At 44.6% G+C, this 18,383-nt stretch overlaps 1 protein-coding gene across 2 annotated transcripts in view; it reads right to left on the bottom strand.

Annotated features, from left to right (window-relative positions):
- Nucleotides 1–2,961: 2,961 nt before the first annotated feature.
- Kat7 (lysine acetyltransferase 7) overlaps nucleotides 2,962–18,383 on the bottom strand; it is a 37,537-nt gene continuing 22,115 nt past the window's right edge. For both annotated transcript variants that reach the window (XM_028868990.2, XM_028868991.2), the window contains 8 exons: nucleotides 15,815–15,925; nucleotides 13,667–13,858; nucleotides 11,557–11,646; nucleotides 11,224–11,364; nucleotides 8,747–8,840; nucleotides 6,151–6,297; nucleotides 5,199–5,305; nucleotides 2,962–4,608 (listed from right to left, as the gene is read on the bottom strand). In XM_028868990.2, coding sequence (XP_028724823.1) covers nucleotides 4,507–4,608; nucleotides 5,199–5,305; nucleotides 6,151–6,297; nucleotides 8,747–8,840; nucleotides 11,224–11,364; nucleotides 11,557–11,646; nucleotides 13,667–13,858; nucleotides 15,815–15,925 — 984 coding nt within the window. In that variant the 3' untranslated portion in view covers nucleotides 2,962–4,506. The remainder of the gene's footprint in view (nucleotides 4,609–5,198; nucleotides 5,306–6,150; nucleotides 6,298–8,746; nucleotides 8,841–11,223; nucleotides 11,365–11,556; nucleotides 11,647–13,666; nucleotides 13,859–15,814; nucleotides 15,926–18,383) is intronic.

Below are 18,383 nucleotides of genomic sequence, written 5' to 3'. Positions count from 1 at the left end.
ACCACCCCAAATCCCAATTCTGACACACTCTGTCAGAAAGTGAACCACTCACAAGGGGCCTCTCTCCACACACACAGGGATGCAGCGGTACCTAACACACTCTACACTGTGAGGTAAGAGAACAAGTCTCATCAGGCCGTGGTGGCGCATGCCTTTAATCCCAGCACTCGGGAGGCAGAGGATCTCTGTGAGTTTGAGGCCAGCATGGGCTACCAAGTGAGTCCCAGGAAAGGCGCAAAGTTACACAGAGAAACCCTGTCTCGAAAAACCAAAAAAAAAAAAAGAGAACAAGTCTCCAGCAGAGTAAGTCCAGGGTAAACCGTTTTCAGAAACAACCCCTACTGGAACATGACTTGTAGAGAACAGATGTTTACCTCTCACATGGAACGCTTGGGAGGCACCGGGGAGCCAAAGTGGTCAACAGCCCAGGTTATTTTTTTCTCTACTCCAAGGCTCAAGTAAACAAAGCCGAGCGTCCAAACATATACCTGAAGGCAGGCACTGAAGGCACAGGAGGGGAGGGACAAACTGATGATTCGTGCCCCCAGCCAGCCTTGTTTCTGGCTCAGTGACATTCACTGGCATTGCTAAGTACCACAAAGGAAGTGAGCAATTTACACTGCCACCATCAGTCTGGGAGAGGCAGCCATTTGCAAGCTTGTGGCCAAAAAGACCTGAAAGTAAAACCAGTTGAGATCCAGTTCCTAGCACACATCACATCCTATTCTTTAGCAAAGGTGTTCTCATCTTCTGTTCTCAAGACACACAGCGTGAGGCCCATCAGCCAGAGCCAGACCTCCCTCTACACTTCACCGCTGACCAGAATCGGTTGTGTTCAAGGACAACCCAAACTAGTTCAGAGTCCCGAGTAAGAGTAAAGCGGCCAGAACACGTTTCCTGCTTTACCACAGAGGCTTCTCAAAAAGACTTCATTAAGCCCATGTGTGGGAAGGGACTTCAAAGGCAATTTCCTGAACTGTAAACAAATGTGTGCATATTTGCATAGGTGTACACACAAACGAATTCGTTTATCAGCTTCCCAGAGGCCAGAAACAAACAGAAAAGATGACCGTGGCTCAGAGCCCTGCTGCTTGACCATGCTGGAAGAACAGCCAGCCACTCTAATCATCTGACTTGGTACCCCTCTCCCTCTGGAGAGTGGGAAGGTCTAGGACTGCCCTTGGAAGGCAACCAAAATGCTCATTTCCATTGGTTTCATGTTCCAGAATTGATGTGTGCTGCAAGCCAACTGTGTTCTATTTCTGTCTATAGGTTTCAGATGCTCCAGAGCCTCAACTACATCTACACCAGCAGTTTGCAACCTGTGGATCACGACCCTTTTGGGGGTCAAACGACCCTTTCACAGGGGTTGCATATTAGATATCCTGCATCAGATACTGACATTACAATTCACAACAATAGCAAAATTACACTTATGAAGTAGCAACGAAAATAGTTTTATGGTTGGGGTCACAACATGAGGAATTATATTAAAGGGTCACAGCATTAGGAAGGTTGAGAACCACTGATCCAGACCAACCAGCCTAATAGATAACTCCATCCAGCAGTACCTAATCCCAGCCACACTACCTGTCTAGAACTACAGGGACTAATGACAGCCAAGTCCAAGTAGGAAGCACGACCGTGCTCTACAAAGTGTATACTACACTGCTAAAAATGCCCCAGCAGGACTTATTATTCCTATAAGAAATGGGAAAACAGAGGCATCAGGTGACCAGACCTCACCACAGCACAGCTTTCGGAGGCAAGAGAAGCAAGGCTCTCTCTCATTCAGCATCTGAAAGTTCTCTGATGAGTGAGGATTCTTTCCAAAGCAGCCTCTAGACACATGGCTGTTTCTAATGAGTATATGTATGTACCTAGCAGAGGAAGGAGGATTAAACACTAGGGAACTGAGGCTGGCTGAAGAAGACAACGGCAGAGGTAGTACAGCTTCTCACGGGGACAGTACAATGGCCCATGGCTCCTGTGTCGCAGCAGGCTCCAGGTTTCCTTCTGTGTAGCCAGTGTGGGCAAACTCCATGGAGCTAATACAAGGGTCTAGGAAGCAGTGCTGAGCACACAGACTGGCACCCCTCACAGGCCCCTGCTGAGTGGCTATCAGGAATCAGACCCAGGAACAACTAACTGCAGACTATGGCTCCAGATTTCTTCTACAGGTAGGAAAGTCAAGTGGGTTGTCAAGGGAGGTGAACACTTGCATACTGGTTAGTGCCAGACTTCAGTGGTGATGACCCATCTAGAGACAGGACCAGGACCGTGTATCTTTCTCCCTCAGCATTCAATTCCCATGGACCATGTTAACTACCTTCAATCTTCAAACCTCAAAAGAACAAAATTCCCCTCTGTCTGCTGCAAATGTTTACAACACAGAGACCTGAACAAACCCTGTTCTACGATGAGTAGAAGGAGAAGCTGGTTTTCTCCACTGCATTTCCCAACTGCAGGGGGAGGGCCTGCCAGTGAGCAAAACCACCCCAGTAAACACTCCCCTTCCACCATACAGACGGCGGTGCCCAACCTCCTATTCCTGCCCGAGCAAACAGCAAACTACAATTATTTCCAGAAGCACAATCTGAGTTGGGTAATGATTAGAGATGGCAGAGCTCACTACTGGTGGACATACTTGGAGAAAAAGGCACACAATTGTTTCTGCCTCCTACGAGCATCCATGGCACCCCTCCCTACCTTAACTTTCCACTGGTTCCAATTCCAAACCAGAGGCAGAAGAGTCCAAGAATGTTATACCAGCTAGCCACTGTTGTACATAACTAGTTCCCGGAGCCAAGGGAGGCAGATTCAATTTGTTCTACCAATTATGAGTTCAGAGTAAACACTGACTCTGTCAACAATCTGTTTCACAGGGGAAAACAATCCACAGCTACAAACCCCACTCCTAACACTTCACTGAGCATTAACCACAGATCAATCACACTCAGATTAATCAGACATGAGCAGAGAACATGCTTTATTGAGTAGATATAGAAGAGCACATTCTACCACACGTGGGGAAGGGTTCAGCATCTGTAAAAGGCCTTTACCCCTTAAGAAAAGCCCCAGTGAAGCGGCATTTGGATAAATTTTAACAGTGACACTGAACCTGGAGGGCTGCCACTGACCATGCTTCAGCTCAGCTCCCTCCAACCCACAGTGAGGATTAGTAGTGTAGAGATGACAAGAGAAAGGCACAAATGACCAGAGTTAGGGTTGTGGTGAGGGTGCCACGTGAAGACAGCAGTGCTGGAGGAGACCAAGTTGGGAAGGGTGACATGTCAGACATCAAAAGCTGCCCCAAGATAGCAGGTTATATAACGGGACAGGGAGAAATTAGAGGGAACACTTCTTCCTTCACTTAACACCACTAAAAATAGAACCAGAGAAGAGGAGGATGGTGAAGTCCCAAAAGGGAAATGAAGTTCTTGGAGGGACAGAAGCACTTCAGCCTGCTGGGGGAGGCACTGGAGAAGGGAAGCAAACTGGAGTGGTGTGGCCACTCTGTCTTGCTGAGTCACGGGCTGAGAAACACACGTCATTTTCAACCACCTTCCACTTCTCCCAGGAAGCTCTGGACAAAATCAGTGCAACGTATGTGGAAGTACAGCTGCCCTAGACCAGACTGGCAAAGGCAGGTGGGAATATCTGCAGTGTGATAAATCAATTAACATGTGGCATGAAACTGTTAAAATACTTGGCAATTGCCAACATAAAAGGGGCAGGAAATGAAGAGAGGGGCACTTTCTGCTGTGGACAAAAGAATATCCATTTCTTTCCAGCAAGATACTGCCCCAGTGCCCACAAGTGAATACAAAGGAGAACATGAAGTCACCACCTCTTCCTCTCCCCTCATCTCATTGGACCAGGGGCTGTGGTTCCCTGGGAATGCTTCAGGAGAACCTAGCTCGGGCCAGCCTGATCCTGACCAAAGGCAAGTCATTGGACAAACAATGGAGAAAAATAAGTGATTGTGAGATGAAATCAAGGTGAATGGACCCCTCCCAGTAGACACACATATACTCACAAGTGCTGCCTCTTCCCCGCCCCTTCACGAAGACTATGTTTAAGGAATAACTGGAAAGGGCCCTTCGGTGGCAACCATGTTTGGAGGTCTGGTGACCAGGCAGGAAAAAGCACTAGCACAAAGTTCAGGACACAACAGACCTCATGGGGATAAAGAGCATGAGGCGGGAACAACCAGTGACTGGACAGGTACAGTACCATAACACAACTCCTTGGGTCAGTGCTATGAGGATCTGCACTGGAGCCTGATACAGATCCGTCCAGGCAACCTCACTGAGGCCGAAACAACAGTTCCTCAGAACTAGTGTCTGCAGAGTACACGAAGGTCGGAGCCAGGACAGTCCTGAGGGGTGGCCTTCCCAAAGGATACTGTACTTGCCAATCACAAGAGCAACAGAAATGACAGACAGATCCCTAGGGTACGGATTCCTACTGCTGGGGCTCGCTGGCTCAGAATGACAGGTCACTTTAAGTGCCCTTGGGAGGGGTCCATTTTAAGCAGCTTGGATCCATGGTTTTATTGGAGTTGGACCTTTTGGCCTCTTTGGCTATCCACTCATCTATCAGGTCCTGTGAAGAATAAGGGAGCAATTATTACATACATGGAACTAACACACTTGAAAACAGATTCCAAAATGACTAGCAATAGATTCACCCAGGTTCCAATAATATATTAAAGGAAAAACATTATATCATCTTTGGATTTGCAAACTGCTTTCCTTCCTAATCTATTTCTTCCTGTTCTGCCTTCAGTGAGAAGTGAAAACTATTAGTTCATGTATGCTTATTACATGTAAGTAACTAAAAATGGAAAATGGGCATGAGCTGAGGTGGCATTTGACAAAATCGTCTCAACCCACTTCTGAGGATCCTAGAACTTCTGAGAACTCGCATGGACGGGCAGAAGTGTTATGCCACACAAAGCTGCTTAGCTTGTGTCACACAGATCTGACAGAGCTTACCAAAAGCTCCGATAAGGACAAGAAGGAAGGAAGTTTAGCAACAAAGGCCACGTGGAGCTCGCTGCCAGCTGGTCCTGGTTCCACAGGCTAGAAGGAGCTTCCAGTCATACCCTCTAAGGGAAGTAAACTGTAGGTAGTGCCACTCAATGAACTCTGCTAAGCTCTAAGGACACCACAGGCAGCTGAGGGAACTCTCACCTGTCTCTTTAAAACTAGGTGCTTGCCTTTCCAATACTTGAGCATCTGAAGGGCTTGCAGAGTGCTGACAATGTCCACGGGATTCACAGCTGTTTCCTGGCTGATTTCTGTAACAGAGGAACTACTGAGATCCCAGCTGAAGCACAGACTCCCACACCCATGTCTCCAAAGGTTCCCTTTCATAGTTTTCCAGAGCCCAAATCTGTGGTACTTAGGCTACCTGATTAGAATGTTTGACCAGCCCAAGTAACTAACAAAAACAGATTTAATGGTAAGAAGTTACTCTGGCCGGGTGGTGGTGGCGCATGCCTTTAATCCCAGCACTTGGTAGGCCGAGGCAGGTGGATCTCTGTGAGTTTGAGGCCAGCCTGGGCTATAGATTGAGTTCCAGGACAGTCAAGGCTACACAGAGAAACCCTGTGTTGAAAAAAAACAAAACAAAAAAAGCTACTCTGAGCCCCTCAGAAATCAAGGTCAAACTGGAACCCTAAATTCTTCCTGTATAAGGGCCAGATGTCTTTCCTAAAATTCCAATGTTTCAAAATCCTTAAAGTCTTTCTTCTTGATTGTTAAAAGAAATGATATATATTCACATGTGTATGTTATGTATTTTATGTATATGGGTGTTTTACCTGGATGTATGTCTGTGCACATGTGTGCAAAGAACTGGAGTTACATACGGTTGTGGGCTACAATATGGGTGCTGTGAATTGAACCCATGTCCTTCAGAAGAGCAGCCAGTGCTCTTAACCACTGAGCCATCTCTCCAGGTCTTCCTCTTGGTTTTTACAAGAACTGAGTGTTAACAACTCGAGATGGGAGAACCACTTGATAGCCATTCCCAGGACCCAAAGTTCTGGGATCCTGAGCCCTGCGGTGAGGTCTCTGCAATGCTCTCTAGTCACAGTCAGATTAAACAGAATAGGGGCCATTGTCATCAAGTGCACCCTACCTTTGATGGAAATCTCCTTGCCCTGGAAGTTGTGCAGGTACCGGAGCAGCACTTCCTTCCAGTAGCTTCGGTAGCTTATGAGGCCCAAGTCCGACAGGGGGCGCTCTGGAGAGCCAACCTTCTCTTCCACTTTGGAAAGTAAATAACCTGCCAAGAAAAAACACAGACTTGGTTATTTATTTATTTTTTATTTGGAGAGAGGGCCTTAAAAAATTATGTTTACTTATTTTGTGTGCATACTGGTGGGGAAATCAAAGAACAACTTGCAGAACCAGTTCTCTCCTTGTACTATGTAGGTACCTGGGAATCGAACTCAGAATCAGGTCTACAGCGTGAGATCCAGGACAGGCACCAAAACTATACAGCGAAACCCTGTCTGGGGGGGGACGGGACGGACGGACGGACACAAAAACGAAACAAAACAAAACAACCATTTCTTTTTCTTTTCTTTTTTTTTTTTTTTTTTTTTTGGTTTTTCGAGACAGGGTTTCTCTGTGTAGCTTTGCGCCTTTCCTGGAGCTCACTTGGTAGCCCAGGCTGGCCTCGAACTCACAGAGATCCGCCTGGCTCTGCCTCCCGAGTGCTGGGATTAAAGGCGTGCGCCACCAACGCCCGGCTACTCTTTTTCTTTTCTTAAAGTTAAACCAAGCTGGCCAGAAAGTGTGGCAATCCTCTGGAGACAGGAATGTTAGCATTATATGTTCGATCCACCATGTCTAGTTTAAATTTTTTTTTACTTGGGGCTGGAGAGATGGCTTTGTGGTTCAGAGCACTGACCGCTCTTCCAGACAACTCGGATTCAATTCCCAGCACCCACATGGCAGCTCACAACTGTCTGTAACTCCACTTCCAGGGCACCTGAAGCTCTCACACAGACACGTATGCAGGCAAAACACCAATGTACATAAAATAAAAATAAATATGGCCGGGCGGTAGTGGTGCACACCTTTAATCCCAGAACCTGGAGGGCAGAGCCAGGTGGATCTTGTGAGTTTGAGGCTAGCCTGGTCTACAGAGTGAGTTCCAGAACAGCCAGAACTGTTATACATAGAAATCCTGCCTCCAAAAAAACCAAAATAAATAAATAAATATTAATTAAAAAAATTGTTTTTAGGGGTTAGATAACTGGCTCAACAGATAAAGTACTTTCCATGCAAGCATAAAAACCAGAGTTTGGATCCTCAGAACCCTCATAAAAGTAGGCCAGGCATGGTGGCTACCAGTCACCTCAGCTTTCTGGAGGCATAGGTGGGATCTCTGGGACATGCAGACTAGCTTAGACTAGTCAAAGTGAGTTCTCAGTTTAGTGAGAGATGGTGTCAATAAGGAAATAAAAAATAGAGGAAGACACCATCAACTTCTAGTTATCACAGGTGAACATAACACATGCACATCACACATACCCATGACAAAAAAAAAAGACTTAAAAACATTTATTTGTATTTTATGTGTATGGGTGTCTGCCTACATGTATGAATTTATGTATGTGCACAATGTGTGGAGGCCAGAAGAGAGCATTTGATCCCCTGGAGTGACAGCTGGTTGTGAGCTGCTGTCTGGGTGCTGGAAACTGAACCTGGGTCCTCTGCAAGGGCAGCCAGTGCTCTCACTCCCTGCGCCAGCTCTCCAGCCCCACCTCCATTCTTCCTGACTACAACTCAACGACACAGATGCTGGCAGCACACAGCTGACTCTTGTCGGCCACAGTGGTTATGCTCCACAGGCACTGGGAATGCTGACTCGGGAATCCTGGACCACTGCTCACAGGAGAGTGAAGTTTGCTTCTTGAGAGCCTCTGATCAGAGCCATCAAACTTTCTATGTATAATGTTCTCTTCTGTTTACAAACATCTTACAACACATTCTGTTGATTCAGAGGTACTGCCCTCGTATCTCATAATTCACGTCTGCAGAGAGCTTATCTAGTCCCTGCAGTTATCAGTCTTCCCGTGCTAAAGACCATCACTTCAGCACAATGCTCACAACCATTTTAAATAACAGTTTCATTAAGGCACTTTGTCATCAAGCTGATGATCTTAGTTCAAACCCAGAACCCACATGGAGGAGGAAGACTCCTGCAAGTTGTCTTCTGATCTCCACATATACCCACCAAACCAACAAACAAATGTAATGAGACCCTTCCCCCCATTAATCTGGGAGGTACACATTAGTGGGTAGACAAATTCAAACCCAATGCCCATGATTAATGAAGAGTGAGTATAATACCCACAGCACGCATCAGGTACATGGATTACCTCCGTAAGTGCTTACATAAGTGAAATCCCAGGCATCAAAGGACAGCTTTAAGCCTTAGGCACGCATCTGTGCTGTCTCTGTCTCAAATGGGATAATCCTGCAGAGCTCACTTTATTATTCTCTGCATCTCCTACGGATTCAGTAGCAACTCCTGGTTCTGTATTCATTGGTAAACGTTCGTGTCATCGTCGTCCCCGTCCTCCTCCCTTTGTTCATTCAGTAACTAGCTGTCAGGGTACTTTCACTACATGTTCCAAACTACCAAGAGCACATATCAAAAGTGGCCAACAACATCCCAGGGTCCCAGCCTTGAGGAGCTGATGCTGAGCAACATCACTTACTAAAATCAATGAGCATTTTGCCATAGCCCTGTCTCATATACTGAGGCATGGTAAGGATACAGGATACATTGTAGTTGAGAAATGAATTCTTCTCCTAAAATCAAGAACAGACAAGCAGATCATGAGGCACTGAAAACAAAAATTTCACCACCACAATCACCCCCATCCTAGATAAAAATAAATAAATAAATAAATAAATAAATAAATAAATAAATAAGGCTATAAGGCCTTGCAAAATTAAATTATTGTTAGACCTAGGAAGTGACTATGACACCCACAGCTGTTACCACATCATGATGGTCAAGGCTATTAACCTAAGGATGTCTCCAGTTCAGACCTCCAGTGTCAATTTAGGGAGACAACTCCAAGAGCATGCCAACACTGAGATTGCTGGGACAACCTACTAGAGCCCTCTTTAAGAAGCACTGTTCAGAGACAGCTTGCCCATTGGGAAGACAGGAAACCAAACAGAATTCCCCTGAAGATCAAAATATAACCAAATCACACAATAGCTGATTCCATTTATCAATATCCAGAATAAGCCGATTTGTAGGAGGGAACAGACTGCGGTGTTTCTTCTTGAGACACAGGAAAGTGAGGACTGCACCAGTCACACAACTTGTCATCACATTAGGAGCCACTGCCCTGTACAGTTTAAGGGGTGACTTGTATGCTGTATTGTTTTTTACTTTAATTAAGTTGTTACATTACTTTAAAACTGTTAAATTGCATTAAAGCCCACAACCACAGCTGTGATGGCCTTTAATCCCAGCACCGAGGCGGCAAAGCAGGTGGATCTCTGTGAGTTCTAGGCCAGTCAGGACTACACAGGGAGACTGCCTCAGCAAAATGAAGACCTTAAGTTGGATCTGGTCTTACATATTTTTTTAAATATATAATAATGGTAGTTATCAGTTTATTACACAGATTAATCATTCTCAAATGTACAAGTTCCAAAGGAGCAACTGGGTCTTTACACAAGTATTTCCATCAAATGAATTTTCACCCTTACATTGAAATAGGCCTACAGCAGTTAAAAACATAAGACAAATAGAAGCTATTAGCTACGTATGAACTGAGAAACCACATACAAACCAAAGGTTATGGAAAGGAGCTAAAGAGAGGAAGGCTGAAAGAAGAGCAGGGAGACGAGACTGCTGGAAGAAAGCCCTACATTCTATGTACTAACAGCTCCAGTCCATCGAAATGGTCATCAGTTAAACTCAGACGTTAAAATACAGCATGCGGGCAGAGTTTAATCTGTCTGGTCATAGCCCTCACCTTAGCTGTAGGTCCTTTAGGGTGAAATGAATACAGAAACAGCTTCTTGCTCTTCTTCACCCTGCTTTGTATGGCTGTTTGAGATTAGATGGATTCCTCGTAACGATCCCCTGCGGTCACTGGAGCTTCTCCCTCACACCCAAGCATACAACTGGATCCAGCACCCCTCTCATCTCCCCATCATCCAACTTTAGGTCAACAAGAAAAGCTTTTAGTCTCACACCTAGGTTACGCCTGGAGAACTGGCTTCTCTCACACACACTTCCCTGCTGGGAGGCAGTGTTGGTACAGAAGTTCGGTATTTCCAGTTTCTCGTTTCAAGTGTGTACAACACACAGCATGGCTGTGTCAGGTAAACATGTGCACAAGAAGATGAGGTGTGGGCTCACAGAAAGCAGTCAGATCAAAAGGCCTTCCTCCTTCAGAGTTCCCTAGCTTTATTCTTAGAGGTTAGCCAGCCATTTCTTTAATTAAATCGCATACTTCTGAGTCCATTCCTGGACTATTCTGTTATACTTTTCTCTATCTGTCTTGTAGATCCCAGCAATCTCGGGTACTAAAACATCTAGATTGGGACCACACAACAGAGAACAGATGGACAAAAGTACTTCTGAAGTAGTGCTGGAGACCACTGTGATGGTCCTGTACCTTTTAAAGATGAAGAGGTATTACCATTAGAGGGACTAGTCATGCTACAATGACCCAGCTGGAGAACAAGCAACTAGAATATGTTCCTGGTTTTAACCTTAAAACAAGGAGGAAGGCAAAGCCAGCAGAGTTGGCTCAACTACAAGACGTGTTTTAAATTCACAGGTAGGTACAGGCCAGTGGTAGCTCCAATCCACAAGTACAGAAACTGATTAAACTAGAACCTTCTAATAACAGTATCAGTCAAGAATCAGATTCATGTCTGTAATCCCTGCCCTTTGGAGATTGAGGCAGGAGGATATCCTGGGTTTCATGCCAGTTTAGGCTGCAAAGTAATTCCAGGCCCATTGGATAACAGAAGAAGAACCTAGACAGAATATGCTCATGAAGCTATCTGTCATACGTGTGCTGGCCGCCTTCTTCTTCTTTGGCTTACGGGAAGCCTATCACCATTGTCTACTTCCCCATCAGAGGTCTGAGCCCTCTAATGCCAATACCCATAATGCTGCTGTGGTTGTTAAGCTTCTAAATCACCAGATCCTGCTGACCTTAGAAAAATATCCAATCAGGTGACAGCCAGTATTGTCCGCTTCTGTCATAACGTAGAACAGGAAAGGTTCTACATCATAGTATAATGTCTTATGGTCCAGAAAAAGCTTCGCCAAAAGGCACAGGTTTTGGCAGTAGATCTGGAAGCAGAGAAAGAGTTTATGTGGGGGATCAGAGACTAGAAGAGTTTAGAAAACACCCAAAGCAAAGAACGGCCAAACCAGCACTATCCTGAAACAGAACGAATCCCGAGTCCATCCACACAAATGTTTTGTGAAGACAAAACAAACTTGGGAACCCATCCATGCTTGACCCAAGTCACCACTTTTTACCTTGTTTTTCTTGCCATCTACTTCAAACACAGAGATGGAGCCTTTGCGGTATATCTCATCACCAGGGGGGTGTTTCCATACACACTTGGCCTACAAGAGAATGGAGTCCACATGAAGCAATCAGATTTTTCTACAACCCTGTTCCTTAAGAGGGAAAAGGTTAAAACTGGTTAACTGAGTTAATGGACAGTTGAACACACTTGAGGACAGTGAAATCAATTGTGTTCAGAAAAGTTAAAGCCTTCTTAAGCTGTTGCACTATATCTATGGCATTTCTATGGCTGTTTGGCTCACATTGTCTGGATTATTTTTGGCATTATCTCAGCCCAAGATATTAAATCACCTATAACGTAAAAGCCAGATAAGTAAGAATATCCTTGCTTACAATAAAATGTCTCATGCCAACAGGAAATTCTTAAGCAGCTTATTCTGGCAGCTTAGTGTTGCTAAGTATGTTATGCTCACCTTTCCCAGTCATTTCCCATTACCATCCTGCCTCAGCATCTGTTTTGAGACTGGAAAACAGATCCACAATGATGAAGAGCATGAGCCACTCGTTATCTGCCCACCTCCTGCCATATGTTAGAAAGAGAAAGCCCTTCTATGGCTTATTTTAAAAGGCAGGAGGCCTGGCTAAGCAGTAGGAAGCTGGAAGGCACTTGGTTCCAAAGTAAACCCATTTTCTTAGTCTCAAAATGTTCGATTCATGGTGAAGATAGTACGCAGCATCTTAGGCAGCAAGCCAAGTTCTCTTACCCTGCCAGTGAAAAGTTCCAAGCAGGTAAAGGTGTTTGCTGCCAAGCCTGATGACTCAAATTCAATTCTGGGATTTACATAGCAAGAGAGAACTGACTCCCACAAGTTGTTCTCTCATTTTTCACATGTATGCCATGGTGTGTATGCACATGTGCACACATCTGCATGCATCCACACACACACACAATCTCACACATATAGAAATTTTCTTATTAAACAATTTACTACATTTTTTTGACAACTCAAGAATAAAGTTCCGGGCTGGAGAGATGGCTCAGCGATTAAGAGCACTGGCTGCTCTTCCAGAGGTCCTGAGTTCAATTCCCAGCATACACATGGTGGTTCACAACCATCTATAACGAGATCTGGCATGCAGGCAGAACACTGTATACATAATACACAATAAATAAATCTTTTTTTTTTTTTTTAAGATTTATTTATTTATTATGCATACAATGTTCTGCCTGCATGTGTCCCTGCAGGCTGGAAGAGGGCACCAGAACTCATTACAGATGGTTCTTTCATGATAACCAAACCCACGAAACAGCTATTTGTTTAAAACATTAGTCCAGCCGGGCAGTGGTGGCGCACGCCTTTAGCCCCAGCACTTGGGAGGCAGAGCCAGGCGGATCTCTGTGAGTTCGAGGCCAGCCTGGGCTACCAAGTGAATCCCAGGAAAGGCGCAAAGCTACACAGAGAAACCCTGTCTCAAAAAACCAAAAAAAAAAAAAAAAAAAAAAAAAAATTAGCCCAGCCAAAGAAGTCATTTCAGTGGTTACACCTGTGGCAATGAGAACACAAGCAAGCTTGCATTTCCTGAAATCTGACTTTTATACTCATAATTCACTAGACCAAGGTGTGCACATCTTTCTAATTTTAATATGAAAAATGTTCAGAAATACAAACTATCAATCAATTCTGTTACTTTCATCATCCATTACAAGTGGATATATGCATTCATTCAACACACATTTCATGGACACCCACCACCTAAAAATATAAGCCACACTGTCCTGTCATATCTAATGAAATAAATGTATTTTCTTGGAGTTTGGGACAAACACAAACTGTAGGGAGGGGAAATTAATATTCTGAGGAAGATACAAAAAAGAAAGAAAAAAGAAAAAAGATGTTTGTAAATAGGATGAAGTGAAGGTGCCCATACAGCACTGGTCCTGGTGGATAGTCACCCTGAAATGTAACTTTCAATTCCTTCAGTCTCCACTCCATTGCTATGGACACTTGGGAGATGTCATCTCTTAGACACTTATGTCATCTCTAGGACACAACTGGAAAATCACGTAACAGTCCCCTCAGGACCATGCTCACAAGAGTGGAACTCAAGAGAACATACCATGTGTCGGCGGAGTATTGTTTGGCTCTTCATGTATTTTAAACAGAATTCACACATGTAGAGACGCCCCAGCCGTGCATATTCTTCAGGATAGGGAGAATGGTACCAAGTATCCAGCTCATAGCGGCCAAAAGCAATTGTTTTAATCATGTTGCTTCCCTCTGTTATTTGGCCTTGAAGCCTTAACTTCTCCTATTGCCAAGAAGAAACCAAAACAAATAAGGATTTAACCAAAACAAATAAGGATTCCTTATCTTTGATTTTAAAATTAGTGTGGGTTTGTTGTTGTTGTTGTTGTTGTTGTTGTTTTTCAAGAAAGGGTTTCTCTATTTAGTCCTTGCTGTTCTGGAACTCACTTTGTAGACCAGGCTGGCCTTGAACTCAGCGATCCGCCTGCCTCTGCCTCCCGAGTGCTGGGATTAAAGGCATGTGCCACCACTGCCCAGCCTTAAAATTAGATTTTTAATCTATATGCAAACAAATCTATATGTTTTGTAGGCATACATATATGTACAAGATATGTATGCCTAGTGCCTACACAGGGCAAGAAAAGGCATCAGATGCCTGAAATTGGGAGTTATAGGTGACTGTCAGCCACCAGGAGGGGACTGGGAACTGAACGTGGTTCTCTGCAAAAACAGCAAGTGTTCTTAACTGCTGAGCCATCTCTAGGCCCTATTATCCTTGTTCTTAAAAGCCTCTGCCAGGCCAGCAGCCAATCTATAAAAATCAGCTAGATTTGGCCTCTAGCCATGAGATGGCCACTAATGAGGGTTACTGAACATGGAAAATCAGGTGGCTCGGCTCACACAGAAAACTTGTCAGCTATACTGCCCAGGAATCTTTAAAAAAAAAAAAAAGAAATGTACTCCATAATGAAGATGACCTTGAACTCCTGATTCTTCTGCCTTCATTTCCAGATGCTGCAATTACAGATGTGTACCATCACATCAAGTTATGTGGTGCTGGAGATGGAACCCAGGGTTTCTTGGATCCCAGCAAGCACCCTACCAAAAGAGCTACAATCTTAGCCCATTCCTGGTTCTGTTTGTTTTTAATTTTTTTTAGTTAATTTTTATATTGTATGTATGCAAATGCAAGTAGAGGTCAGAGGTCATCTTGTAGGGAGTCAGTCTTCTCCTTACAAGAGGATCTTGAGGATCAATTCAGGCTTGAACTCAGGTTAGGCCTGTTTGTCAGCAGCTGCCCTCCTGGTCTTCCTTCCTCCACCTCACAAGTGCTAGCATTACAAGTGCACACTAGGCAATTACTTGTAGTAACCATCGGGAGAACCAGGAAAGGCTGGCCTTAGGCTTTATTTTCATGATGGAAAAGAAAAGCAGGAGGTGGCGACCAATAAATATTCCAGCCCAGAGCAGTCACCAAACTCTGCCTCCTACAACTGATATAATAAAAGGAAGGAGTGGAGGAAATCAACACTACAAACTAAATTTCCTTGAGCACATTTAATTTGTTTTATCATGGGTAGTCTGTCTGGTGATGGGCATGGTTGAACATGACTGCAATCTTAGTAGTAGAGACAGTGACCAGCCATTAGTGAGTTCTAGGCCAGCCACAGGTACGTAACAAGACCATATCAAAAGTAGACAAAAAGGGGCATTTCTGCAAAGATATGGAGTGCATCTATGATCAGTGGGAGGATGGCATGAACCCAGAAGTTTCAATTTTGCTTGAACAACAAGATGAGAGCGTCCCGTCCCGTCCCCTCGTCAAATCAATAATTCTTCACTGTTATTTTCATGCTTTAAGGGTAAATGTATTTATTAAAATGAAAAGAAACCCTATAAAAGGATGGTGCTGCAGCCCCCAAGTCCTGAGGTTCTCAGAACTGTAAATTTTATCCAAGACAAAAGGACACCCAGAGTTTTAACCAGCCTCACTACCTCAAGCCAAACTGGATCTTCCAGTTGAGGGAGATAGAGAAAAACTTCAAGGGGAAGGGATGAGAAGAGGGTGATGTGTTTTACGGAAATGGGAAGACTGTCTCTAAAGACAGCTGGGGAAGGAAAGAGATCTCAGCAGTAAAGCACCCAACTCCCATCAGACTGGTTGCTAATCACTTTTCTTGGTAGTTCTAAGGGCTTTTCATAAGGGTCTTCCCCTCAGTGTGGGGTTTTTGATACTCACCAAATCCTCAGAAGCCCGAGCTTGTGCTCTTCGGAAAAGATCTAAGTCATATTCACTCGTCAGGTTTTCCAAGAGAGGCTCCCGAGTGTTCCCATAGGTCTGTCTGTGTTCCTAGGAAAAACAACCAGGGGTGATACTGTCTGTAGACCTTGTTTTATTTCAGTCCCATGAATACCAAGCTGAACTAGAAGCTATTTACAAAGTACTTACACACTGGGTGTGGGGAACTGAGCTCAGGCAAACTGGTAACAGGTCAGTGTCAGAGGCTACTCCTATATGGATCTAAACAATGTAAACGACAGCAGCCCCCAGGAGGCACCACAGATCCTGGAATCGGGCTGGTGACACTCCCTGACAAGTAAGCAGATTCTCTGAGCCGCCTTAGTGCTTGAAGACACTGCCTGGAAGGGAGCCTGCAGCAAGGAGAGCCGCTGGACGTGGTCCTTGGGAAACTGCTCCTGACATGACTTCATGACTGCAAACGTGCAAGGCTCCCACATTACAACCCCAGCCCAAGTGCACAGTTGGAATCTCTAACAATGTCTTGCTAAACATCAAGAAAAATTAAAGATAAGAATATAAAAGGAGCCGGGCCATGGTGGCACATCCCTTTAATCCCAGCACTCAGGAGGCAGAGCCAGGTGGATTTCTGTGAGCTCCTGATCTACAGAATGAGATCCAGGACAGGCACCAAAACTACACAGAGAAACCCTGTCTCAAGAAAAACCAAAAAGATCATAAAAGGAATTCTGTTTTAAATAACTTTCAAACCTGATCAAGCTGGTCACTACAAGTATCCTTTCTTGGAAGGACAGTGGAGGAAAAGGGAGGGTTCTCTTTTAATCCAGGTTCTAGCCCTTCTCTCTCTGCTCTAGGCTCCACCCCCCCCCAGAAAAGAAACAATGGGAGTTACTAGGAGTGGAAGACTCATCCCAGGAAGAACATTCCACATTTCTCTCTTTCTCTTTCTCTCTCTCTCTCTCTCTCTCTCTCTCTCTCTCTCTCTCTCTCTCTCTCTCTCTCTCTCTCACACACACACACACACACACACACACACACACACACACACACACACACTAGCATCTGAAGAAAGCACTCACTTTATGAACATTTCCTTCGGCTAACCTGATTCAATCTGTTGTAGCTCTTTTTGAAATTTGGTCTTGTGACTTCAAGTTTAGGCTCTAAGTATTACTGATTTCTTCTAGTTTTCTTCTAGTTTCAATGCACCTTCCCCGTTTCCTTACTTTTTGAGAAAGGAGCTCATGTAGCCCCTTGCCTTCACTTCTCAAGTGCTGGAATTACAAGCAGGCCCCAACCCACAGCGCTGAGGAAGCAAACTCGGCATGTCCTACACACTAGTTCAACACTCATCAACTGAGCCACTTCTCCAGACCAAAAAACCAAAGCAAACTAGTCAGGGGCAGTGTCACAGGCCTGTAATCCCAGCACTCGGGAAGTGTAGAATCAGTTTAAGGCTAGCCTTGGCCACATATTAGCAAGTTCAAGGCCAGCCTGAGCCACACCAGACCCTATTTCAAAAAGCAAAAAATAAGCAACAAAAAAAAGTTCTTTTTTGGTGTTTTGAAACAGGGTTTCTCGGTGTAGCTCTGAGTGTTCTGGAACTCACTCTGTAGACCAGGCTGGCATCAAACTCACAGAGATCCACCGGCCTCTGCTCCCAAGTGCTGGGATTAAAGGGATGTGCCACCACCACTCAGTAACAAGAAAAATTTCTACTCAGCATTTTTTTTTTGGGGGGGGGGTTTCGAGACAGGGTTTCTCTGTGTAGCTTTGCGCCTTTCCTGGGACTCACTTGGTAGTCCAGGCTGGCCTCGAACTCATAGAGATCCGCCTGCCTCTGCCTCCCAAGTGCTGGGATTAAAGGCATGCGCCACCACCGCCCGGCCTCTACCCAGCATTTTTAAATCAGGAAGGATCCAAATAACATATCTCAAGCTAGTGAAAAGCAGTTGTCTGTAAGGTTAAACAGCTCAATAGCTTTTATATCATCTGCTCTTTCCACCTGTATTAATTTGAAGGTTCATGACCTTTTTTAAGCCCTTTCCCATCCTATAGGATTGTGTCCTGGGTGAAGAGGAATGTATCATAGCCTTCCAGTGAATGGCATCACTGGGTTTCCACAACTGCTTAACTTGCAAGCAAGCAGGGTCAAACATGCATCCTGACCTGATGATGGCCCACCTTGTCCATAAAACTACATGCGTTCAGTTACAGTCTCTTAGTAAGTTCAGTTACAACTTACAAATTGTACATTTATTACTTAGTCTAGTGACAAAGCAGAATAGCATTCTAATTCTATGAAGAAAAAAAATACTCAGAAGATATATACACACACACACACATACATATACATATATATATAGCTATATAGATATATACACACACACACAGGGTTTCTCTGTGTAGCCCTGGCTGTCCTGGAACTCACTCTGTAGACCAGGCTAGAACCAAATTCAGAGATCTGCCTGCCTCTGTACCTCAAGTGCTGGGATTAAAAAAGTGTGCACCATCACAGCCTGACTACAAAGCTATACTTTATGCAGAA

The sequence above is a fragment of the Peromyscus leucopus genome, chromosome 8b (genome assembly GCF_004664715.2).
Source record: "Peromyscus leucopus breed LL Stock chromosome 8b, UCI_PerLeu_2.1, whole genome shotgun sequence".
Taxonomy (NCBI): domain Eukaryota; kingdom Metazoa; phylum Chordata; class Mammalia; order Rodentia; family Cricetidae; genus Peromyscus; species Peromyscus leucopus.
The sequence above is the reverse complement of the archived record's forward strand: the minus strand, read 5'-3'. Positions and strand labels throughout refer to the sequence as shown.